The sequence below is a fragment of the Gymnoscopelus braueri genome (assembly GCF_963280865.1).
Source record: "Gymnoscopelus braueri genome assembly, chromosome: 14".
NCBI classification, from domain to species: Eukaryota; Metazoa; Chordata; class Actinopteri; order Myctophiformes; family Myctophidae; genus Gymnoscopelus; species Gymnoscopelus braueri.
In genome coordinates this window covers 3,362,445-3,388,482 of record NC_137619.1, presented here as the reverse complement: position 1 = coordinate 3,388,482, position 26,038 = coordinate 3,362,445, and the positions used below count along the sequence as shown (strand labels likewise).

At 41.1% G+C, this 26,038-nt stretch overlaps 2 protein-coding genes across 6 annotated transcripts in view; one reads left to right on the top strand and one right to left on the bottom strand.

Moving 5' to 3' along the window:
• wdfy4 (WDFY family member 4) overlaps positions 1-26,038 on the bottom strand; it is a 171,253-nt gene that overhangs the window by 24,864 nt on the left and 120,351 nt on the right. For all 5 annotated transcript variants that reach the window (XM_080450395.1, XM_080450394.1, XM_080450396.1 and 2 more), the window contains exons 48-57: positions 23,784-23,932; positions 23,294-23,414; positions 22,485-22,570; positions 21,328-21,390; positions 9,019-9,061; positions 7,351-7,470; positions 5,890-6,016; positions 4,534-4,643; positions 1,740-1,890; positions 856-947 (exon numbers count right to left, since the gene is read on the bottom strand). In XM_080450395.1, coding sequence (XP_080306521.1) covers positions 856-947; positions 1,740-1,890; positions 4,534-4,643; positions 5,890-6,016; positions 7,351-7,470; positions 9,019-9,061; positions 21,328-21,390; positions 22,485-22,570; positions 23,294-23,414; positions 23,784-23,932 — 1,062 coding nt within the window. The remainder of the gene's footprint in view (positions 1-855; positions 948-1,739; positions 1,891-4,533; positions 4,644-5,889; positions 6,017-7,350; positions 7,471-9,018; positions 9,062-21,327; positions 21,391-22,484; positions 22,571-23,293; positions 23,415-23,783; positions 23,933-26,038) is intronic.
• On the top strand, positions 11,051-20,388 carry lrrc18a (leucine rich repeat containing 18a). Its single transcript, XM_080448871.1, has 5 exons — positions 11,051-11,123; positions 12,918-12,968; positions 17,482-17,742; positions 18,949-19,255; positions 20,122-20,388. The coding sequence occupies exons 3-5, from the start codon at positions 17,489-17,491 to the stop codon at positions 20,356-20,358; spliced, it is 798 nt and encodes a 265-aa protein (XP_080304997.1). The 5' UTR covers positions 11,051-11,123; positions 12,918-12,968; positions 17,482-17,488; the 3' UTR covers positions 20,359-20,388.

Genomic DNA, 26,038 nt, shown 5'->3' with positions numbered 1-26,038 from the left:
ATCAGCGTGGCTATTGTTCTTGAGGTGATAATTAATGGCTACTGCCGAAGGAGTTAACACATTTCAACGACCTGCCATTCACTTCATTGAGTGTAGGTCACTTTGTGTCTTCAATGCCAAGTTAATATTATTCTGTAATAGATACAGGAATGCTCGCTGTTAACACTGCTATTATATCTGATAAGCCTAACCAGCATGTATTTATAACAATCCTTGCACTTCTATGGTAATAAAAAAAAAAAATGCATCTAAGGCTAAAAGCAGCTCCGAAGTTACAGGGTGATTAACATTAGAAACAGTAGAAAATCAGTACAAAGCATATTGTAAGTGTACTCAGTGTTACTGTGAAACTGGGCCTGGCCGAGTTTGTGAGGAGCAGAAACACGCGCGGAGCGCGCACAATTTTTTGACATTAATTCATTATACCCATGTGCGTGCCGTGCGTGTGGGAGGAACTAGGGGGGGAATAGTTATAGTATACCCTCCCAAAAAATCTAGAACACACCACTGCTCTTACTCTGTTCCCAGCTCTTAAAGTAGTAAAAAAAGTCAATAATAAAACGGTGTGTTCGACAGAGACAAAAAAAAAGAATCATAATAATTCTGAAAATGACGCATCTGACACGAATGTTGACCTGATGGTCAAGATTAAATTTATCCCCTGAGCAAGCAGGCTATTAGCTCTATGGTAAAAAAAAATGTCAGCACTTGCACAGGAAACCGGGTTCAAATCCGGGGTAGAAGAGGAAAGTTACATAGTGCAGCTTTAACACTTATTGCCCGTTTTTAACCGTTGTTAATTTTATTCGTAAACTTTCAGAATGAAATGAACAGTATTGTCCTGGGGTCACTGACCTCTCGGTGGACTCTGATGAACTCCTGGGGGTCACCTTTGGCCCACGGAGGTAAGACCACGTCTCCTAATGTCGTACCGTCCTGCATGGAGCCTGTCAATGCATGGATGTACAACATCAATCTTTAACCATTATTTTACACTTTGTAGATCTGCGATCTCTGAAAAATCTTGAACATTTTGTGCAAATCTTTTAATATATATATATTTAAAACAAACATTTGTTAAATATTTAGTTCCAGGGACCCCCAGCTAAGCAAATATTTCAGTTCAAAATGTTGTTTCCAAAAAATATATGTATTCAAAGATTTGCACTAAAGTTCAAGATTTTTCTACAAGCTCATACTGTAGGTGGCATTATAGGCAAAACCCCCAAAAAATACATACAATAATAAATAATAACATGTAAAAAGAATCTAAGAAATTCCAGAAAATTCACACACAAAAACACACAAAGCGTCGCATCCCGCGCTTGTAGATCGGTTATTTTAGCTTTCCGTTGTACAACGAAGTATACATTGCTTAAGTCAGGGGTCTTCAAAGCAGGGACCCCCTCAATATCGTATAAAATTGTGTTTCAGATTAAAATTAGAGATAAAAATGTGTTTACGTGGTCTGCTCTTTTTCCCCTCTACACCTATACCTCTTTGCCAAAAATAGCCGATCTACAAGCTCACAACGCCTCGCAGCGCGAGGCGTTGTGAGCTTGTAGATCTGCTATTTTGGGCTTAAGTTCTCCTCAGAAAAGGGATGCTAGGGTTCAAGTGGTTAAGGTAAACTAAAAAGATTTGGCGGACCCCCTCTGAGGACCCCCTAGGGGTCCCGGACCCCCGGTTGAAAACCCCTCGCTTAAGTGATTAATTGATGTTGAGAGAGAGGGACGGACCCAGAGGGATGTGGTTGGAGTTGAGCAGGAAGTCGGGCAGGTAGTAGAACTCTGGGATCAGCTCTCTGACATCCCCCATGTTGTCTCTGGAGGCAGACTCCCACTCCTTCTTCACACTGTGGAACATGCGCTCCGGGACGTCCAGCCCCCCCTACAGGGGGGAGAACAACAACAACATCAACATCAACAACAACATCAAAAACAACATCAACAACATCAACAACATCAACAACAAACCAAAACACTGTCAGACGCCCAGCAAAACACAATGGCAAATCAAAGTTTTAAAGATTAATAAAGTAGGGTCTCTGCTCCGGTTTGCATTATAACACTAAACCACACATTTTATATTCCTCGTTCCGTTACATAAGCAGTAGAAATATTTTGCCTTTTGAAAAAAACGATCTGAAGGAAGCTTTTCATCTTTCCGCGAAATTCTATAATCCCGCGATCGAAATCTCATGAGAGAGAATGTAATTTAGAGTAAAACAATTACCTCAATGAATGAAAATAGCATATATACCGGCTTTAAACTCTGTTAGAGATGCAAATCCACTTATGGATATTACTGCACACCCGTCGCGGTGCTTCTGAGAGGGGAGCGGCGGTGTGATTCAGCGGGCTAACATCTTTATTGCTTTATTCTGACTATCAAATATGCATGGCTTTTCATTGTAATCAATTGGATGGTGTATTGTAAATTGGGAACTTCCGTGGTCGACGAGAACAGGGCTTCCTTTTAACACATTAAGACCCGGGAACGCATCTGTGTGCCATTTTAGATTCCTTTGGCTATTAAAAAATAGCAGATCTACAAGATCTACAAGCTCGAAGCGCGGCACCGAGCTTGTAGATCTGCTTTTTTTTTTTTGTGAAAATTTGTGCAAATCTTTGAATATATATATTTTAATGGAAATTTGTAACTACAATCTTATTGCTTCTGGGGATTCTACAAATGTCTTCTAAATCCTAATTTATTTTTTACTTATTTTGCTATTTATCAGTGGTTCTTAAACTTTTTCATGATATGTATTTGACCCCCATCTGAAAATATTATAGTTTTATATTTGAGTTAAAAATGTATATATATATATTCAAAGATTTGAACACATTTTCTTAAAAAAAAATAGTAGATCTACAAGCTCATAGCGCGGCACTCGGTGCCGTGCTATGAGCTTGTAGATCTGCTATTTTTTAATAGCGCAATAAAATCTCAAAATGACACACAGATGCGTTCCCGGTCTTAATGGGTTAAGATGCTTTGTACGCAACTCTAATTATTTGCATATATATTGAAATCTGGCTCTAATCTGTTTTCAGACGTACAAATTGAACAGGAATCCAGATTGCCCAAAAATAACTCAGTCAAGTCATTATTAGAACGATTGAATTCCACAATAAAACGCTGAAATGGTGGTGGTGGTGGGTACCGCTATACACAGTAAAAGCTCCTCAGTGTTAATTTATCCTTTTTGTAACTTAGAGAGGGTCCATTTGGTCACATTTGTACCTTCTCAGAGTTCAATTAGGACTCAGTATTCTACTGTGAAGGTGTGCTTGTGGTTCTGATTCAGGACAGATACAGACGACCCATAATGTTCTCCACTTGTGGAACCATTTTCAAGGAGTGGCGACAGTCATACTTTAGTCAGTACATAGCAGATCTACAAGCTCAGAGCGCGGCACTCGGTGACATGCTCTGAGCTTGTATATCTGCTATGTATGTATAATAATAGTCGTTGCTGTCGGGGAGAAACCTCTTATCTCCATTTTTTTACTTTCTGTGTTTTTTCATTATCACACTACAGCGTCAAATAAAAGCATCAAAAGTAGCAGATCTACAAGCACGAAACGCGGTGCAAAGCAACGCCTTTTGAGCTTGCAGTTCTGCTACTTTTGCCAGTTTTGAATTGGAATCCTGAAAAGCACTGCGACACGTTGTGAGCTTGTAGATCGACTATTTTTAGTCGAAGATCTTTAGTGTTGAGGGAAAACAGGAGGGGGCTAGACCCATGGGGGACTTAGGTCAACTAAGTTAAGTATAATGGGTTTAAGTAGTTACGATCTGTTCTTCTGTGAGGGATCAGGACAATGTTTTCTCAGTCACACACCCAGTGTGTCAGTATTGCTGGGCCGGTGGGCCCAACTCATCAGCTTTACAGGAAACTACATAAGTTAACAGAAAGTTGAACTGGTATCTGGGTTTTGTCAAATTAACAATCTTTACAGTGTAGGGTGGCATGGATGGCCTGGTGTCAAAGGCCTCACCTGCAGTTCTAGGAAGGTGTTTGAGAAGGGCTCACCTGTAGTGGTAGGGAGGTGTTTGAGAAGGGCTCACCTGTAGTGGTAGGGAGGTGTTTGAGAAGGGCTCACCTGTAGTGGTAGGGAGGTGTTTGAGAAGGGCTCACCTGTAGTGGTAGGGAGGTGTTTGAGAAGGGCTCACCTGCACTGCCAGGAAGGTGTTTGAGAAGGGCTCACCTGTAGTGCTAGGGAGGTGTTTGAGAAGGCCTCACTTGTAGTGCTAGGGAGGTGTTTGAGAAGGGCTCACCTGTAGTGCTAGGAAGGTGTTTGAGAAGGGCTCATCTGGCAGTGCTAGGAAGGTGTTTGAAGAGGGCTCACCTGCAGTGCTAGGAAGGTGTTTGAGAAGGGCTCACCTGTAGTGCTAGGGAGGTGTTTGAGGAGGGCTCACCTGCAGTGCTAGGAAGGTGTTTGAGAAGGGCTCACCTGTAGTGCTAGGGAGGTGTTTGAGGAGGGCTCACCTGCAGTGCTAGGGAGGTGTTTGAGGAGGGCTCACCTGCAGTGCTAGGAAGGTGTTTGAGAAGGGCTCCATCCTGACTAGGAAGGAGGCCACTATGATGGCTGAGGAGTAGTGGGTGCAGTAGTGACAGCGTGCAGACAGTTCACCTGCTGAGTAACAGGAAGGTTTTTTAGAGGAAAGGATGAACTTACTGGTCCCCACGGGAGGGGATCTGAAATTACTTTTCTGTATTCACCTAGCAGATGGCTGCTCAGATGGCTGGATGACCACACAAGCTCCACATGAGCCCTAGCATCTCTATTCTGGGGCAAACATTCAGGTGAAAATAGCCAAAAGATAGCAGCTCACAATGTGACGCACTGGGACAAAAGCACTGATTTATTTAAAAAATAGAAAATCACACCCTGTGTGAAGTGGGCGGTGTCTTGCTAGCTAATCACAATACTGAATGGAGTCAACCAATCATGTACAAAAGATAAATACATTTATTGAAACACTCTTTATGATGGACGAAACCATAACTTGAAAAAAACAAATTTATATATTTTTTTTCAAGTTATGGTTTCTTATATAGGGCTATGCACATGTGTCATGTGACACTGGCCAATCACAGTCCTGAATAGATTGTGATTGGCCAATCACGGTGCAGGATAATTGTACAAATTTCCAAACCTCACTTTTAGGGGTGGTTTCACAGTGCAGGATATTTGTACATTTTTCCAAATCTCACTTATAGGGGCGGTTTCACCACCCAAAAAATGTAATTCTGTAGAGAATAAAAATGTACCCGTATGGGTTCAAATTAACGAACAACCACTTTTTTACCGTGTAGGGTGACATGGCGTGGTGTCAAAGGCCTCACTTCACCTGCAGTGCAGTTTCCATAAATATTTATATTTTTTGGGGGGTGATGAAAAAATAAGATGAAAAAAAAATTTTTTTTTAAATGAAAGAAGTAATTAAGATGGACAATATAAGTCACCAGAACCAAGGACATATGTTTTCAATCTAACATGTCTAACATGGTTAAAATGGAGTTTGAAGTTACACTGGGGAGGGGGGGGTCTGATAAAATGAATATCAAATATTTAAATACAGAATCAAGCAACTTAAAAACTGTCTGGGGTGAAACACAAAAGCTTTAAGACGGTACATACACACTCTCCTGAGTTCAATTCACTAAACATTGTACTGTGTATGACTGCATATACTTGTGTATATTCTGTTGTACTGTCTTCTCTTCTCTATTCTCTTATAAAAGTTGTTTTGTTTTTATCTTGTTCTACTTAGTTTAGCATGTAAAGCGACTTTGAGTACTCAGGAAAGCGCTATATAAATTTCAGGTATTATTATTATTATTATAAGACTGAAGAAACAGACAGGGTACAGTACCTTCTTCAGCTGCACTGTTCTCCACCTCTTCATATCTCTGGAGGAACATGGCTCTCCTCTTCTCCGTCTGAGCTCCCATCGGCTTGGACAAGTCCCTGAACGTGGAGGCATTGGACAGGTCCAGGTTCTATACACATGGTGGGGGGGGGAGAGAGAGAGAGAGAGAGAGAGAGAGAGAGAGAGAGAGAGAGAGAGAGAGAGAGAGAGAGAGAGAGAGAGAGAGAAACAGAGAGGTGGATGGTTGAGAACACATCTAGTTCCCAATGCAGCTACGCCCAAATATGGAATGTGTTGTCTAACCTCAATGTGTCGTCATGGCATCAGGCGCAAAGAAATCAGACAGCTCCATATATGGACACAAAAGGGACAAGGACTGACAGATACAGAGATCCGGTTGTCCAGAGACACAGATCTGACTGCTATGCCCATATATGATCATGTGCATGTACTGTATGGGACGGACTGACTTCAAACTCCAGTCGTTGGGATATCCAGTTGTCCAGAACCGCAGATCAAACCAATATGTGTCGCCATGGCATCAGACGCAAACAAATCAGACAGCTCCATATATGGGCACAAAAGGGGACATTCCAATATATGGGCATATACTGATGACATATATGGGCATAAAAGGGACAAGGACTGACAGATACAGAGATCTCCATATATGGCATAAAAGGGACACAGGTAGACAGAAACAGATATCTCATATGGGCACAAAAGGGACAACAGGTTCTCTGACATAAAGCCCTCGACACTATCGGTCGGATCAGCAGTGCAACGTAGGTACTGTATGAGAGCCGTGTAGCCTCTAGTAACCCAGATCTGCAAACTAACTAGCAACTAAAGCTGTCAAATAAATGTAGTGGAGTTAAAAGTACTATTTGCCACTGTGGTGACTGTATAGATGGGTTTCCTGTTTGTAAACATGAGAGGATGATGCGCGCGCAGTGGCGGGATGAGCCTGTAGAGGGCGCTATTACCCGCAGCAGCTCTGGCCATTGTACATTCATTAAAATAAATGGTCTTCACCGGGTTTAATGAAAGTAGATTAAATGATGCAGTTTGTAATATCTTCTTTACTCAATAAAAATGATTTGTCGGAAGTTGGATCTGTTTGTATATAATAGCAGCATTATGCCTATTATGCCTATAATAGCAGCATTATGCCTATCTAAATCCCAAAAATAACAATAGAGTGAATGGCGCTTCCGGTTCGTTCTCCCCCGCGCATGCGCAGATTGCGCACTCTGCTCTGTGATGACGTCGCGCGGAAACCCATCTATAAAGCATGGGAAATACTAAGTAAAAGTACCTCTAGAAGTACAGTATTTAAATGTACTTAGATACTTTCCACCAGTGACCAGGAGCAACAATAAATATTGAACAATAAATATTGCACAGAACGGCCTGTGGTGTGTGTGTGTGAGTGTGCGTGTGCGTGTGTGTGTGTATATATACCTCAGAGCTGTAGTCGGCCAGCACCCAGGGGAACACGGGGTACTGCATGAGGTCGTTGTAGGTCCGCCCGGCCAGAGTGTTGAGATGCATCAAATATTCAAAGTTACTCATCTCACCTCTCTGGAGGACAGACAGACAGACGGGATCAGACAACAGCAGATTAAAGACCGACCGCACACAGAGTTCACTGAGTTCATATACTTTAACCCCTTCAATGCAGGGAAAAGCATCTGTGTGTGTCAGTGCTGATTTCGTCGACTAAAACTACGACGAAAAATGTTGGTCGACTACCTTTTTACACTGACTAAAACTAAATAAAAACTAAAGCTACGATGACTAAAACTAAGACTAAATATATTGACAATGTCGTCAACAGTTAAATGTCAGTGAGGGATCTAGTGGAGAAGAGATCCAGTAGAACTAAAAGACAAGTCGTTTTATGTTTGGTTGCGCTCGGGTGTTGTGCTCTGAAAATAGCAGATCTACAAGCTCACAACGTGCGCGGCGACACGTTGTGAGCTTGTAGATCTGCTATTTTCAGCATGAACCAAGTGTAAAATCAGCCATTACGACGCCATCAAGGCACCGCCAACATACATTATAGTCGACTAAATCAACTGTAGATTTAGTCGACTATAATCTTATGATATTTAGTCGACTAAAACTAGACTAACAGTAAAACATTTCAGATGACTAAAATATGACTAAAACTAAAGTAATTTTATTCGAAAGACTAAAACTAAATCAAAATTTGCTGTCAAAATCAACACTGCTTTGTGTCATAATAGATGTATTTCCATGTACATGTAAACTACATAAACGTTGCTGTCCGGAAAAAACCTCTTATCTCCATACTATTTAAACATTTTGTGTGTTTTTTCGTGAATGAACGCCCTACTTGCAGTGTTGATTTTGACAGCAAATGTTGTTTTAGTTTTAGTCATAGTCTTTTGAATAAACTTCCATTTAGTTTTAGTCATATTTTAGTCATCTGAAATGTTAGTTTTTGTCTAGTTTTAGTCGACTAAATCTACAGTTGATTTAGTCGACTAAAATGTATGTTGTCGGTGCCTTGATGGCGTCTTAATGGCTGATTTTACACTTGGTTGCATGCTGAGAATAGCAGATCTACAAGCTCACAACGTGTCGCAGCACTGCTATTTTCAGAGCGCAACACCCGAGTGCAACCAAACATAGAATGACTTGTCTTTTAGTTCTACTGGATCTCTTCTCCACTAGATCCCACACTAACATTTTAGTCTAGATTTTGTGGGTTGACAAAATTGTCAATATATTTAGTCTTAGTTTTAGTCATCATAGCTTAGTTTTTATCTAGTTTTCGTCAGTGTAAAAAGGTAGTCGACCAACATTTTTCGTCATAGTTTTAGTCGACGAAGTCAACACTGCCTACTTGAACGTACTACAAAAGCATCAAAAAGTAGCAGATCTACAAGCTCGAAACGCTTGAATCCTGAAAAGTTACAGTTTTTAACAGAGATATAATTTAATATAATTTAAGTTTTTTCAGAAAACTGTTTAGAAGGTGCTTTTAGTATGGGTCTCAGGTCTACACTAGCATTGCCGCTGTTATCAATGTGTTTTGTAGTTTATTGAATGAAGTCAAAGGCAGTAGAACAGAAAGGACAGAAGAGGTATAAAGTGTATTACCTGCCACTTATTAAGAGCTGTTTTTCCGACCACAGGAGTCTTCCTGATGCACATAAACACAAACATAAATGGTTAAATTAACATCACAGGACACTAAATAGCATGTACTGGATAGTAACACAAACCCTTAGCTAGTTTGCTGCTAACATCATTTGTGTACATATTTTTACATTCAACATCATGATGCAACTCATGTCACACAGTCATATTCCTGATTTATACTTAGTTGCTGGTTGTCTCCCACCCAAAACAAACGGCAGATCTAAAAGCTCAAAATGTGTCACGTGAGCTTGTAGATTATTTTAGCATAAAGTATAAATATTGTATCAATCAAGTATCAATCAGGCTAGAGTATACCAGTGGTTCCCAAACGTTTTTAACCTCACTCCGTCAAATGGAAGAAGCTTGCGACACACATTTTGTTTCACAGCGTACTTGCATCTGAGACTTCGGGCGCAGAATCGATGACAGACAGAGTTTCATTTTTTCAAGCTACTAGGCAGGTGATTGGATGAGCCCGCCTATAGCAGCCGCTGATTGGTTCGTATGCGCAGCGGTTCGGGCAGCTTTACTCTGTGAGCAATCCCAGACCCTCCTTCCTGAAACCAAATGCAAATGAGATTTCCGGAGGGAGGGGGGGTTTACCAGGCTAAAACGTTTTAGCTCGAGACCCAAAAGAGAAACGTGACGTCTCCCTGGGAGCCAAACTAGCGAAAATAACAGATCTACAAGCTCACAATGTGCCTCACAACGCGTTGTGAGCTTGTAGATTTCCAATGTCACTACTTCTTCAAATATTGTTTTTCTTTTCTAATTCATGGAATTTCTTAGATTTTTTTTTACATTTATTTATGAAATTCTTTTGAAAGATTAGTTTTTAATTTATGAAAAAAATAGTATTTAAAGTTTTTATAATCTTAATTATAATAATAATTAAAAACAAAAAGGGACATTTACTCGTGACCCCTAAAAATGTAACTGTACAGCCCAGTGTTTGGGAAACATACAGTCTATACAGTTCAGTTCTTCCTAGAAGGAACAGACTGTTTTGCCCGGGCAGCGTTCTGTTTGGGTCCACATCAAAATATGATGTCCAAGTTTTGATTACTCTGTTGCCAGGCAACCGAACCAGCCAACCAGTTACAGCAATGCCAGCATGCCAGGCCCTATGAGAGTTTGTCAAGCGGTCACCACTCCTCTCCTCTCCTCTCCAAAACACAGCAGAGCACAGCGGAGGTGAGTTGAGTTCAAGGAATGAATTAATTAATGTATGTATGAATGAATGAATGAATGAATGAATGAATGAATGAATGAATGAATGAATGAATGAATGAATGAATGAATGGTGTGTGTACACACAGCTGTAAGATCAGTTATATGACTGAGGTGAGCTTTCTACTGTGTGAACTGGGGGTTTAGAATCATGGTGGATACATAGCAGACAGTATGGCTCCATCTATAGGTGGTAAATATATTTAGTGTTGATGGTGTGCTTGCAAGCAGAGGTGGAAAAAGTACTCAAATGTTTCACTTAAGTAAAAGTATCAATACTGCAATGTAGAAGTACTCTGTTACAAGTAAAAGTCCGGAATTCAAAATGTACTCATGTAAAAGTACAACATATTGGTGTCAACATGTACTTAAAGTACCAAAAGTAAAGGTACTAAAATGTTTGAAAATAGCAGAACTACAAGCTCACAACGCGTCGCAATGCGACGCGTTGTGAGCTTGTAGATCTGCTATTTTCAAATAGCCTATGTATAAAACAGAGCTAAAGTGGTTAATGTATGTTTTATAATATAATAATTGATATCTGCAAAGTAACTAGTAAGTCAAGTTTTCAAATACTAGTAGTGGAGTAAAAGTACAATATTTGCCTCTGAGATGTAGTGGAGTAGAAGTAAAAGTATTGCAAATTGAAAATACTCCAGTAAAGTAAAAATACCTCAAAGTTGTACTTAAGTACAGTACTTGAGTATATGTACTTAGTTACTTTCCACCACTGATCGTGACTCTCCTCCGTCCACACACCAGGCACCAGGTGACGACAACCTGTCAGACCTGAACAACAAGCTCACAGAAACGCTTCTCTGCAGCGTTGCCAGGTCTGTTTATTATAAGCGACTTTGGGCTTGTTTTTCCTGTAAAGTTGCTTGTAAATATTGGTATTGTTTTTTTTGGGGGGCGGCTTGTTTCTAAAGCGTAGTTGCTTATTTGTGATTGCTTCCTAATGTTTAAATCAGTGGTTCTCAAACATTTTCATGTCAAGGACCCCCTAACTTATATGTCCGCAGACCCCCATCTGAAAATATTTTGTGCCAGGGACCCCCATTCCAGATTTGTGTTGTTATGTCTTTTGAAAATTGCAGATCTACAAGCTCATTGTAGATCTTCAAAGATTTTCAAATAGCCAATGCATATCAAATATATTATTATATATATTATAATTATATATTCAAAGCGCTCGTGTGTCGATTCTTTTGGGCTTGTTTTCATAGACCTGGTTGCTTATTTCTCCCACAAAATCTGTTAACACTACTGCTTCTCTGATCTTGCATGAAAAGAAGGGATATAAAGGAGGAAAAAAAGGGCAGGATAAACTTTTCCAGTCACAAGACGTTTTTTTTCCTGCCAAATATAGCCGATCGTTTCAACGGCCGGCTGTAAGCCGATCTTTTAATAAGCATCACTTAAAAAAAGGAAGGTATGCTCAAGGAAGCCATGCATTAGCAAAAGTGCTGAGTGTGCAACAACACCGCCCCGTCAGAACCCATTGTTTCCAATTAAGATACAAGAGCATTCGTTGCGATAAACAAGAAGGACAAATATATGTGTGCTAAACGTTGGGATGTTGTGCGGGTGAACATTTCATTAAACGTTTTACAGACGGAACACCTATCCTAAGCGTGTTTAATCTAAATTAGAAAAACATTCAACTTGCTCCTGAAATCTCTTTTCCCTCTGTGGGCCAGTAACATGGCAATAAAGTGCTGGCGCCAAGCGGGCCCAGTTGCTAAGTAACGCCATTAAACAAGAGAGAGAACCTTGACTTTGCCTTTTGCCTGCTAGAGGAGGAGGAGGAGGCAGACCAGAGACTGGGGGAGGAGGTGTTGAGATACAAACAGGACATTCCTGCCCTTTTCCTCTGGCATTTTTACCACCTATAAAATGGCATACATTTAAAAACATAAAAATAAATAGAGAGACTGAAGGGAAACAGGCACAACCTCGTAGTGCAAAAACTTATTTTACACTATAGTCACAAGCTGTGAATCTGAGGCACTTCACAGCTTGTACGATCTGCTTTTTTTATTTTTAAGATCTTGATTTTTTTTGGGGAGATTTTGAGTTATTTTAGATTTTTTTAACACAAATCGTTTCTTCTAGGGCAGGGGTCTTGAACAGGGGGTCCGTGGCCCCTAGGGTGTCCTCAGAGTTACTACAGGGGGGCCACCACATCTTTGTGTGATATGATTTTTGTGTTTTACATTGACCACTTGAACCCTAGCATCCCTTTTCTGAGGAGAACTTTAGCCAAAAATAGCCGATCTACAAGCTCACAACGCCTCGCGCTGCGAGGCGTTGTGAGCTTGTAGATCTGCTATTTTTGACAAAGAGTTTTGGTGTAGAGGGAAAAAAAAGTAGACCAAGTAAAAAAAAAAAAGTTAATCTGAAACACAATTTTATACAATATAGAGGGGGTCCCTGCTTCATCTCTCTCTCAGCTAGGGGGTCCTTGGCCTGAAAACATCGAAGACCCCAGTTCTAGGGGACCCTGGCACAAAACACATTTTGATGGGGGTCCGCTGCCAAATAAATATCAATTTGGGGGTCCTTTGGGGGGGGACACGTCTACAGTAGTAAAAAGTTACAGTTTTTGTCTGTTTTACACTTTAAAGGAACCAGAGCTGCTGGTATGTTTCTGACACAGAGGATAAGATAAGATAATGGTGAGTATATTTACATTTAACCAGTGGTGGAAAATAACAGTACTGTACTTAAGTACAATTTTGAGGTATTTGTACTTTACTTGAGTATTTCCAATTTCCAATACTTTTACTTTTACTCCACTACATCTCAGAGGCAAATATTGTACTTTTACTCCACTACAATTATTTGAAAACTTTAGTTACTAGTTACTTTTCAGATGTAAATTATGATATTATGAAACATACATTAACCACTTCAGCCCTATTTTATACATAGGCTATTTGAAAATAGCCGATCTACAAGCTCACAACGCGTCGCAGCGCGACGCGTTGTGAGCTTGTAGATCTGCTATTTTCAAATATTTTAGTACTTTTACTTTTGGTACTTTAAGTACATTTTGATGCCAATACTTTTGTACTTTTACTCAAGTAAATTTTGAATTCTGGACTTTTACTTGTAACAGAGTATTTCTATATTGCAGTATTGGTACTTAAGTAAAGAGTTTGAGTACTTTTTCCACCACTGCATTTAACCACTTAAGCCCTATATAGTTGCTGTCGGGCAGAAACCTCTTATCTCCTTATTCCAACTGTTTGTGTTTTGCCGTATATTAACGCCCCTACATACTACAGCGTCACACGGAAGCATCCAAAGAAGCAGATCTACAAGCTCCAAACGTTGTGAGCTTGACGATCGGCTACTTTTGAATTTGAATCCTGAAAAGTAACAGTTTTGTACACATTAGATTTCCACCCGACAGACGATAAATACTTTGCCTATAAGCTGGGAGGGAAAATGATGCCTTTTGATGATTTTCCTAAATGTTTAGTATGTTATTTATTATACCCAATAGTAACATAATCCATTGAAAAAAACTCTTCTATCAATTATTTGGGGTTTCAACCATAATATACTGACATATCTAATATTGGATTCATTGCGAACCGACCACTAGGGAGCGATCCCAACTTGCTTGCGATGTTTTTTGAAAACCTTATGCCCATACCTAACACCATAACAAAAATATAAAACTTGTCACCAAGTGCACGCTCTTGATGATTTTGGCCAAATTCCCTCCCAGCAAGCTGATAATACAAGCCGCAATTTTTGTAAATCTTCCACTTAACCCAATAAGACTGGAAACATCCATTAAGACTGGAAGCATCTGTGTGTCATTTTTAGATTTCTTTGGCTATTAAAAAAATAGCAGATCTACAAGCTCATAACGCAGCACCAAGTGCTGCGCTACAAGCTTGTAGATCTGCTATTTTTGAAAAATCGTGAAAATTTGTGGCAAAATCTTGGATTATATATTTTTTAGAGCGAACATTTGTAAAATATTTAGTTCCAGGAAAACCCCAAGAAGCAAAGATTTGAGTTACAAATGTCCACCAAAAAAATATAAATAATAATAATATTTGCAAAACTTTTCATGATTATTCAAAAATAGCAGATCTACAAGCTCATAGCGCGGCACTCGGTGCCGCGCTATGAGCTTGTAGATCTGCTATTTTTGAATAGCCAAAGAAATCTAAAGTGACACAGATAAGTTCGCGGTCTTAAAGAGTTAAACTGACATGCCCAAAAACAGGGAGGCCATGGTTGAGAGCGGTTCAGACTTAGAGGAACATTCCAGATCTTCCTTTATGAGCATCATGAACCAATGCAGGCTCTCAGGGCTTTTTCTGATTTACACAAAAAACTGTGCACAAGTAATTTAACCCATTTAAACCGGGAACGCATCTGTGTGTAACCACTTTAACCATTATTTTATACTTTGGATATTGTTTTTTTTGGAAAAATCAGGATTTATTTTGCAAATCTTTGAATATATGTTTTTTAAAGTGAATTTTTTTTACTCAAATCTTTGCTTCTGGGGGGTTCTACAAATGTCTTCTAAATCCTAACAGTTAAAAAAATGAAAACATAAAAAATGACGTTGCTATAATATGTGAGTGGTTCTCAAACGGTTTTCATGTCAAGGACCCCCAAAATTATATGTATTTGTCCCTCATCTCAAAATATTTGTTCCAGGGACCCCCCAGAAGCAAAGATTTGAGTTAAAATATATATATATTCAAAGATTTGCACACATTTTCACGATTCCTTCTTTTTCAAAAATAGCATCTACAAGCTTGCATACAGTAGCTGCTATTTTTGAATAGCCAAAGAAATCTAAATATGACACAGATGCGTTCCCGGATCGAAGGGGTTAAGAGAACAGACAACTTAATTCCTCGACTCCGGAAAAACCCTCTGACACCTTCATCATCATCGAGGAGGAGGAGGAGAGGAAGAGGAGCACGGGGCGGCGGCCATGTGAAGTGTATCCAATTTCTAACCCCAATAACTCCTGACCAGATTATTTCTGTAAAACCAACACTAAATCAATCATTGCATTTGGCTCCAGTATATGTTATCTAATTGCAGGTAATAATTGCATGCAATAGTTTGCTATAGGAGGGTTATAATGGGATACAAGCGCCAGTGGATAACCTCTCTCATCCTGAGGATGATAAATGAGGCGAGAGAGGGCCTTGGGGGTGTAACACACACAGACACACACACACACACACACAGACATACACACACAGACACACAAGCACGCACGCACACACACGCACGCACACACTGCTTTTTTAGACAAGGAGGGAGAAGAGCACAGGTCTCATCACACTCCTAACTATCATTTATCAAAGTCCTGATTTGACTCTTTTGGTGTGTGTGTGTGTGTGTGTGTGTGTGTGTGTGTGTGTGTGTGTGTGGCACGGGCACTACACACAGTGCCCGTACATTATACTGTAAACACACTGTGCACGCACGTCCCTGTCCCCTCCACCCATTCACACACGTGCACGCACGCGCACACACACACACACACACACACACACACACACACACACACACACACACACACACACACACACACACACACACACACACACACACACACACACACACACACACACACACACACACACACACACACACACACACACACACACACACACACACACACACACGCGCGCGCGCGTTGGTCGCCTTGCGAGAGGCAAACAGCTCAATCAGGTGAATGGTGAAGCGGGGAGCAGCGTCACATCAGCCACTTCGTTTTTGTGTGTTTTCTCTCTCGCTGTATTATACCCAGCGATGCCTCTCCCCTCTCTCCCCTATTGTTCCCCGGCATTAGCCTTAATTAGAGAGCCGTGCTCTTAAATACCCCCACGGGCAACACTGGGTGAGCAGGCAGGAGAGCAGACATCACACCACCGCCGCTACACACACACACACACACACACACACACACACACACACACCTCTCAAGCACTCATTCTCTCCAGAGAGCACACGTTCCCCTATTGCCCCGGGCCATACATGAGCCCTTGTATCCGTGTAAATAACAGAAGCCCCTACAAAACACACACACACACACACACACACACACACACACACACACACACACACACAAGTACATCCCGCATATGCAAAAAACACGTTTACGTACGCACGCGCTCACGGACAGACGCACGCACGCGCACACACACAACATGACACATTTATGTGCTCTATATTGCTGTGTTGTAGTAAACTGGTAGATTAGATACATTATCGTAAAGCTGCCTCTTGAGGGCAATCATGGCTTAAAGTGATAGTGGACTGAACTCTTCTTGAGCAAAAACGTGCACTTTGTGTTTTGCAGCTAAAAAGTGGTTGTGTGTGTTTATGCACTGTGTGAGATGCAGCTAAACATCGTCTCTGTCGGATGGAAACCTCATATGACCAAAACTGTTACTTTTCAGGATTAAATTCAAAAGTAGCAGATCTACAAGCTCGAAACGCGGCGCGGCAAGAGGCGCGCTTCGAGCTTGAGGATCTGCTACTTTCAACAGTTTTGTGTGACGCTGTAGTACAGGGTTTCTCAAAGTGGGTGCCATGGCACCCTAGGGTGCCGTGACACAAGTTCAGGGGTGCCGCAGAATAATTTGATAATGTTTGGAATTGATCAATATCACTTCAGTTTAACCACTTTAACCGTTACCCTCTATTCTTGGTCAAACGGACCCGAGATGCTTGGTGCGTTCGTTTTCCATCTACACCAAATCTCTTCACCAAAATATAGCAGATCTACAAGCTCACAACGCGGACATGTTGTGAGCTTGTAGATCAAGTGGTTAAGTACAAAGTTATTTGCAATTTGTCCTAATGGAAGCTGACATTCCTCGTTTTCCTCTTGACATACTGTATCTGACATACTGTATCTTAGGGGGAAAGATTTATATATTTACGTCCCGTAATATGACATAAATGTAAGGTGCTATAAAGTAACAATGTCATTCAGGGGTTCCGTGGATGGAAAAAATATTTACAGGGGTGACCTGAGCCAAACAAGTTTGACAACCACTGCTGTAGTATCAAGTAGGGGCGTTAATTTACGAAAAAACACTAAAAAGTTATATATAGCGATAGGAGGTTTCTGCTCTGACAGAGCATTGTGAGCTGCATCTATAAACACTGTGCTGCTGTGTGTCTCAGCTCCATCATGGTGAAGAAGGGGAAACGGGCCCACCAGACACACAGGCTGAGCCTGAAGGCGGCCAAGAAGGCCGTTGTGACCGCGCCGGACGGCCGACGCACGCTGGACCTCAGCCACGCGGGCCTCACCGCCTTCCCCCGCTGCCTCCTGAAGCTGAGCGGGCTGGACGAGCTGGACCTCAGCCGCAACCGGATCCGCCGCCTCCCCGACGACATGGGGGGCCTGGCCTCGCTCTCGCGGCTCGACCTCCACAGCAACAGGCCAGTGTGGATGATTTTGTGGACTAAAACTATTAGACCCTCCAGAAAAATGCGATTATGCGATCGCAGAATTTACCGCATAATCAGCAAAATGGCATAATCAAGGATTTTAGCCCGCATAATCAAGTTTTTGCCCGCATAATCAAGGATTTTTTGGCCCGCATAATCAAGTTTTTGCCCGCATAATCAAGGATTTTAGCCCGCATAATCAAGTTTTAGCCCGCATAATCAAGTTTTTGCCCGCATAATCAAGGATTTTAGCCCGCATAATCAAGTTTTAGCCCGCATAATCAAGTTTTTGCCCGCATAATCAAGGATTTTAGCCCGCATAATCAAGTTTTTGCCCGCATAATCAAGTTTTTGCCCGCATAATCAAGGATTTTAGCCCGCATAATCAAGTTTTAGCCCGCATAATCAAGGATTTTAGCCCGCATAATCAAGTTTTAGCCCGCATAATCAAGTTTTTGCTTGCATAATCAAGGATTCTAGCCCGCATAATCAAGTTTTAGCCCGCATAATCAAGTTTTTGCCCGCATAATCAAGGATTTTAGCCCGCATAATCAAGTTTTTGCCCGCATAATCAAGTTTTAGCCCGCATAATCAAGTTTTTGGCTGCATAATCAAGTTTTAGCCCGCATAATCAAGTTTTTGCCCGCATAATCAAATATTTTTGCCCGCGTTTTTCTGGAGGGTCTAAACTATGATGAAAAATGTTCGTTGACTACCTTTTTTCACCGACGAAAACTAAATAAAAGCTAAATAAAAACTAAGCTGTGATGACAACTAAATATATTGACAATTTTGTCAACAATTAAAAACTAGACTAAAATGTTAGTGAGGGAACTAGTGGAGAAGAGATCCAGTAGAACTAAAAGACAAGACATTTTATGTTTGGTTGAGCTCGGGTGTTGCGCTCTGAAAATAGCAGATCTACAAGCTCGGAGCTCGGAGAAGTAGATTGTAGATCGGAGATGGGAGCTTGTAGATCGGCTATTTTCAGCATGCAACCAAGCGTAAAATCAGCCATTACGACGCCATCAAGGCACCGCCAACATACAGTCGACTAAAAGTCGACTGTAGATTTTGTCGACTAAAACTAGACTAACAGTAAAACATTTCAGACTAAAATATGACTAAAACTAAATGGAATTTGATTCGAAAGACTATGACTAAAATGTACTGTATCAACATCAACACTGCTAACAGGCTGGAGGCGCTGCCCGACGCCATCGGTCAGCTGGCGGCGCTGACCCACCTGGACCTGGCCAACAACCGCCTGACCTCGGCGGGGTTGCCGCCGGCGCTGGGACGCCTGACCCGCCTCCGGAGCCTCAACCTGGGCCTGAACCGGCTGGACGGCCTGCCCGCCGGCGCCATGGCGAACCTCAGCGCTCTGCGGGAGCTGGGTCTGTTCGACAACCTCTTCACCAGACTGCCCGAGGTCGTGGAGCTGGCCGGCCTCGCTAAGCTGAACGCGGAGCGGAACCCGCTGACGGACGGTGTCGGCGTGTCGGTAAGGCCTGTCACAATTATTACATCATCGTCTAATGGCAATTATTTGAGATGATCGCAATTCTTTTTGCATAATCGTCATAATCGTTTCCATGTGGAAAAATTATCACAACTTTTCAAATATAAAAAAAAAGCGTAAGCTTGTAGATCAGTTATTTCTAAAAATTTTACATGTATAAAATTATTTAATATGGCAATAATTTCATTGTATATTTAACCCTCTAAGACCGGGAACGCATCTGTGCCATTTTAAGATTTATTTGGCTATTCAAAAATAGCAGATCTACAAGCTCACCAAGTGCCGCGCTATGAGCTCTGCTATTTTTGAAAAATAGTGATTTTTTTTTTGCAAATCTTTGAATGTATATTTTTTTAAAGCGAACATTTTTTTACTCTGTTACAACTTCTGGGGGTCCCTGGAACAAAATATTTTGAGATGGGGCCCACGGCCAAATAGATTAAAAATTGGATTTTGAAGACATTTGCAGAATCCCCAGAACCAAAGATTTGAGTTACAAAGGTTTGCTTTAAAAAATCGATATTCAAAGATTTGCACACATTTTCACGTTTTTATTTTCAAAAATAGCAGATCTACAAGCTCGTAGCGTGGCACTCGGTGCCGCGCTATGAGCTTGTAGATCTGCTATTTTTGAATAGCCAAAGAAATCTAAAAATGACACACAGATGCGTTCCCGGCCTTAATGGGTAAAGTTATTTGTCATATCTGTACCCTGTGCAATTTTTTATTAGGAAGCCTAAAAGGTTTCATATGTTCCAAATGTTCAAAGGCCAAACACACAATTAAATCGTTAATCGCAATTATTTGAGTGACAATTAATCGTCAACTTAAATCTGTAACCGTGACAGCCCTACGCGTCGGAGGTGAGGTCGGAGGCGGTGATGTACTTGGTGACGGAGGGCGGTCTGTGTGAGCCCTGTCTGAGGAGGTGCAAAGAGGAGAGGATGAAAAGGATGAAGATTCAAGAAGGACGAGAGGGAGTTCTCGGGGAGAAAAGAAAGAGGACTTATTCGGGACTGACGATGCCAAACTCGGTGGCCGTGTTGAACCAGGATATGTGGAGATGCAGAATGGAGAAGAAGTAAAAAAAATACATATATATTGTACGTAAACCCCATCCACTTACATGTGTATTATTTGACAATGATTTTTCTATTAAGGTTTGTGAAATAAAAAATAAATGTGCAGATATATAACTACACAAAAAAGGTGCTTTTTCAGAATGATCAAAAAAAAGAAAAAGTGCTCCTCGGAGCACATGTCTCCGCCAGGTCAGGTAGGTTATTGTGGCCTCCTGGTGGCGCTATAACAGGCCAATGTGAATAGGGTGGCATTTCTTCTTAGGCCTTTCACGGCAATCGGACACTGCATTCATGATTTGAGGCATTTTGTTCCAAACATTTGTTTTGCTAAATTATACCTGCTGGTGGCGCTATAATAGGCCAATGTGAAAAGGGTGGCATTTATTCCTGGGCCTAGTGGGAATGTGCGTGTGAAATTTCACAGAAATCGCACGCTGCGTTCATGATTTGAGGCATTTTGTTCAAAACGGACCAATCCTGCAAACTTTGGAAGCCAACCTTAGCCAATCAGGATGGATTTTGATTGAAACTAAGGCATACAAAAGTAAAAAAAAATAAATAAAATAAATAATAATAAAAAAAATATATAATTAAAATCGAATTTTAAAAATCATTTTCGATTATGGAGACTGTAACGAATATTCGAAAATTCGAATAATCGGTGGCATCCCTACTATAGAGATACTGTGTACCGATTTGCATGACGTTTGGATAAAATCTGTAGGAGTAAATGGGTTTTGCACAAATCGGCCTCCTGGTGGCGCTATAACAGGCCCATGTGAACAATTTGGAGCAGAGGTTCTGAATTGGCATCCAGGGAGTGTGTGTGCACAGTTTCGCAGCGACCGGGCCAACGGTGCCGGAGATTAGCTGTTAACAGACGGACAGGACACACGGATGTACGGACAGGGGGTAAAACATACTCTCTCGCCATGCCTTTCGACCTGGCGGAGACAATAAATTGACACCAACCTGGCGTTAGCGATGACCTCGGCCACACCACGACCTTTCAATGACGGCACCACCGAACACAACCTGCACAATGAGATGGAGAGAAGTTAGAGGGAGGGAGGGAGAGAGAGAGAGAGAGAGAGAGAGAGAGAGAGAGAGAGAGAGAGAGAGAGAGGGAGAGAGGGAGAGAGGGAGAGAGGGAGAGAGAGAGAGAGAGAGAGAGAGGAGAGAGGGAGAGAGAGAGAGAGAGAGAGAGAGAGAGAGAGAGAGAGAGAGAGAGAGAGAGGGAGAGAGAGAGAGAGAGAGAGAGGGAGAAAGGGAGAGAGGAAGAAAGGGAGAGAGGGAGAGGGAGAGAGGAGACACAAGTAAAAATACAATTTCTTCAGTGGTTAATAAAACTTAAGGTAAATAAATAAACGGCACACTCAGACCCGGGTGTAAAGTAGGTGTAAACTTTACTGGCCACACTGTCAGGGCTGGACATAAAAACTCTCCTTAAATTGTGGTGTTACCTCTTATATGCAGAGACGTGGTCTATATTTACCTCTTATATGCAGAGACGTGGTATTTATTTACCTCTTATATGCAGAGACGTGGTCTATATTACCTCTTATATGCAGAGACGTGGTCTTTATTTACCTCTTATATGCAGAGACGTGGTCTATATTACCTCTTATATGCAGAGACGTGGTCTATATTTACCTCTTATATGCAGAGACGTGGTCTATATTTACCTCTTATATGCAGAGACGTGGTCTATATTTACCTCTTATATGCAGAGACGTGGTCTATATTTACCTCTTATATGCAGAGACGTGGTCTTTATTTACCTCTTATATGCAGAGACGTGGTCTATATTACCTCTTATATGCAGAGACGTGGTCTATATTTACCTCTTATATGCAGAGACGTGGTCTATATTACCTCTTATATGCAGAGACGTGGTCTATATTTACCTCTTATATGCAGAGACGTGGTCTATATTTACCTCTTATATGCAGAGACGTGGTCTATATTACCTCTTATATGCAGAGACGTGGTCTATATTTACCTCTTATATGCAGAGACGTGGTCTATATTACCTCTTATATGCAGAGACGTGGTCTATATTTACCTCTTATATGCAGAGACGTGGTCTATATTTACCTCTTATATGCAGAGACGTGGTCTATATTTACCTCTTATATGCAGAGACGTGGTCTTTATTCAGGAACACCAGGAAGGCAGAATGTCCGTTTCTCGCAAAGATCTCCAGAGCGTTGTCCTGGGAACAGATACAGATACAGATGATAGGACCTTCAGTTCAGAGGACTTGTATGTCGTCTCTTGTCCAAGACAGGATTCAAAATTCAAAAACCGTAAAAGTAGCAGATCTACAAGCTCGAAACGCGTCGCTTCGCGCCGCGTTTCGAGCTTGTAGATCTGCTACTTGTGGTGCTTCCGTTCAGTGTGATGCTGTAGTATTATCAAGTAGGGCGTTAATTTACAAAAAAACACAAAAAGTTAAAATATGGAGTTAATAGGTTTCTGCCGGACAGCAACGATATGAAATATATTGTAAGTAGGACATGTAACTTTACTTTATTATGGATACATACGAGGTTCACGAAGCGACTTTTCAAAATGTTTTAAACACAGAATTAGTTTCCAGACAAATGACCAATTTTTTTTTCTCTCTTACACAATACTTACAATACTGTGTTTTCTCTTATATCCTCTTTTCAATACAGTAGCAAATGACACTTTTTTCAATTTCAATTCTCATCGCAATAAAAGTTTTATTAAATCGATTTAAATTGTCACCAGTTTGATCCCAACATGCCTATAAATATAATGTAAGTAATACACATGCTAAACTGACCTCTAAGAGGAAGCGTATGAAGTAATAGAAATATAATGTAAGTAATACACATGCTAAACTGACCTCTAAGAGGAAGCGTATGAAGTAATAGAAATATAATGTAAGTAATACACATGTAAAACTGACCTCTAAGAGGAAGCGTATGAAGCGGGTCTCCTTAATGTCCTCATAAGGCCAGCGTTTACAGCTGGCTGACAAGGCTTCTTTACTCAACATGATGGAGACGGAGATGGACGACTCCCTCACACTGGGCGAGAGACACAGAGAGAGACAGAGAGAAAGGGAGGGAGAGAGAGAGAAAGTAGACTTTGACTTGGATCAGGGGGCTGAGAGAGAGATGAAGCAGGGACACCCACCACTACATATTGTATAACATTGTGTTGCAGATTAAACTTTTTCACAGATTTCATAGATAGCTCACTGTCATCAGTGATGTGTAAATTATGTTTTTTTGAATGTGAATACTTTTTCCACCACTGCGCACACACACACACACACACACACACACACACACACACACACACACACACACACACACACACACACACACACACACACACACACACACACACACACACACACACACACACACACACACACACACACACACACACACCTGCTGGGATGGTGCTTTCTGCAGCAGACATCTCCAGCAGAGTTGACGGTGAAGCCTTCACACACGTAGAGGCTCTCCTTCCCAAAGAGAACCAGACCCTCCGTCACCCTGAGACCTGAGACCACCACCACACACATCTTACACACCACCTGGATGAGAGAGAGGGGAGAGAGACACCCGCAGAGAGAGAGAGAGAGAGAGAGAGAGAGAGAGAGAAGAGAGAGAGGAGAGAGAGAGAGAGAGAGAGAGAGAGATCCACATTAGCTTCCATTTAAAGGACACTAAACACATCAGCACATTTGTGTCACAGGGCGTGGCGGCGTAGCGGCCGGCGGCGCGGCGCCGAACACACTGCAGGCTTCACTTGATTGATCATTTTAATCACTTATTTTAATCATTATTAAAATGACACAGTCCAGCACTTCATTAACACAGCTGATTGATGGAAAGGAGAAGGCCCCGGAACCTCTGTCTTTATTCAACGAGCGAACGGGCGGAGGAGAGACTGGGAGACACAGTCAGAGGCAGACACCCCGAATAGGACACACACACACACACACACACACACACACACACACACACACACACACACACACACACACACACACACACACACACACACACACACACACAACGTGTTGTGAGCTTGTAGATCTGCTATTTTCAAACATTTTAGTACTTTTGGTACTACAAGTTTATTTTGATGCCAAAGCTTTTGTACTTTTTTTTTCAAGTAACATTTTGAACACAGGCCTTTTAATTGTAAGGGACCAGTCGAAATTTACATAAGGGGGGGCATGGAGGAAATGTATGTGCCCTGATCTAAAATGCCATGACCCTCCCTTTGACAAAAAAAAAAAATCAATGACCCTCCCCAAGTGATTACAAAAAAAAGAGTAACCCTCCCCGCCTAGAAGTGTCACGATATATTGTGTCACGATATAGCCTATCGTGGTATTAAAATGTGATGATAGGTATTGTCATGATGTCATACTGTATCGTGATATTTTTTTAATTGTTTTTTTAATAATAAAAAAAAACACTTTCTTTTTTTTTGCCGGTGAAAGTTAGGAGTTTTTACTGTATGATATGAAATGTAAAGCTTATCATAATCATAGTAATTATTAATCATGTCCTCCATCATATCCAAGGTATTTTGGAGAGAAATGAAACAGACTCCAGTCAGTCACTTTCAGTTTAAAGCACTGCAGAGGGGAGGTGTTGTGTGTCAGCTGATGCTCGTTGACGCTCGTTAATGTGACATGCATCTGCACTCTCAAATAGGCCTACATCTAATCTAAGATTGTATTATACTGTATCTGGTATTATAGATTTTTTTTAGCTGTTGGAAATAACTAGTCTATCTGTCCTCTGAAACAATGGGTTTATAGTTAGTGAGAACTTCACTTCTCCATTAAGCTTGCACAAATGTATTTATTTGTGTGTACAAAGCACTTTGTAATTGTTTCTAACTTGCTTTATAACGTTATTTATAAGATGATGGCCAATGTTGATGATACATGAGAAAAGAACATTAATTATATATCATATCGATATCATGCCCAACATCATGTATCGTATTGTGAAATTCTTGACACCCCTAACCCTCCCCATCAAATACAACATGACATTTAAAACTGATATGTCCAATGTTTTGCTTTCCACATTGATTAGAACATTGCTGTAGTGTAGTCAGTCTTGCTAAATGCACAGTGTATCTGTAGTAGTGGTAGCAGAATGGATAGTGTTCTCATCTTACATGTGGGAAACCCATTGAATCCTGGTCAGATTGAAGAAAGTTGAATATTTGGTAACCAGTAGTTTAAAACTTTTGTCACTCTGCCCTTTTAATTATCAACTACAGTGACTACAACTACACTGTTGCCTACATAAAACAAATTAGGCTATCAATTATGGCCTGATGCTTCTGGTTTTACTTGTGGAGCTAGGCATACACAACTGTCCATATAGATCCACATTAATCACATGCACAGAATTACTTCAAATGATTATGAATATCCAGTTATAGTAGGCCTATTTATAATGCATCTCTCCAATAACGCCTGTTGAAGTTTTGCTTAATTGTTCAACCACCATCGTTAAGACGCTGAATAGATTTGACTGGGTCGTTTACACTCGCTGTGCGTTGATGGCTTGTTAACGACCGTCATTGATTCGACAAGGTGTTACTTGATTTGAATTCTTTGTATCCTTTGAAATGGAGAGGGGTCATTGACCACTGTTCTGCTGTACTA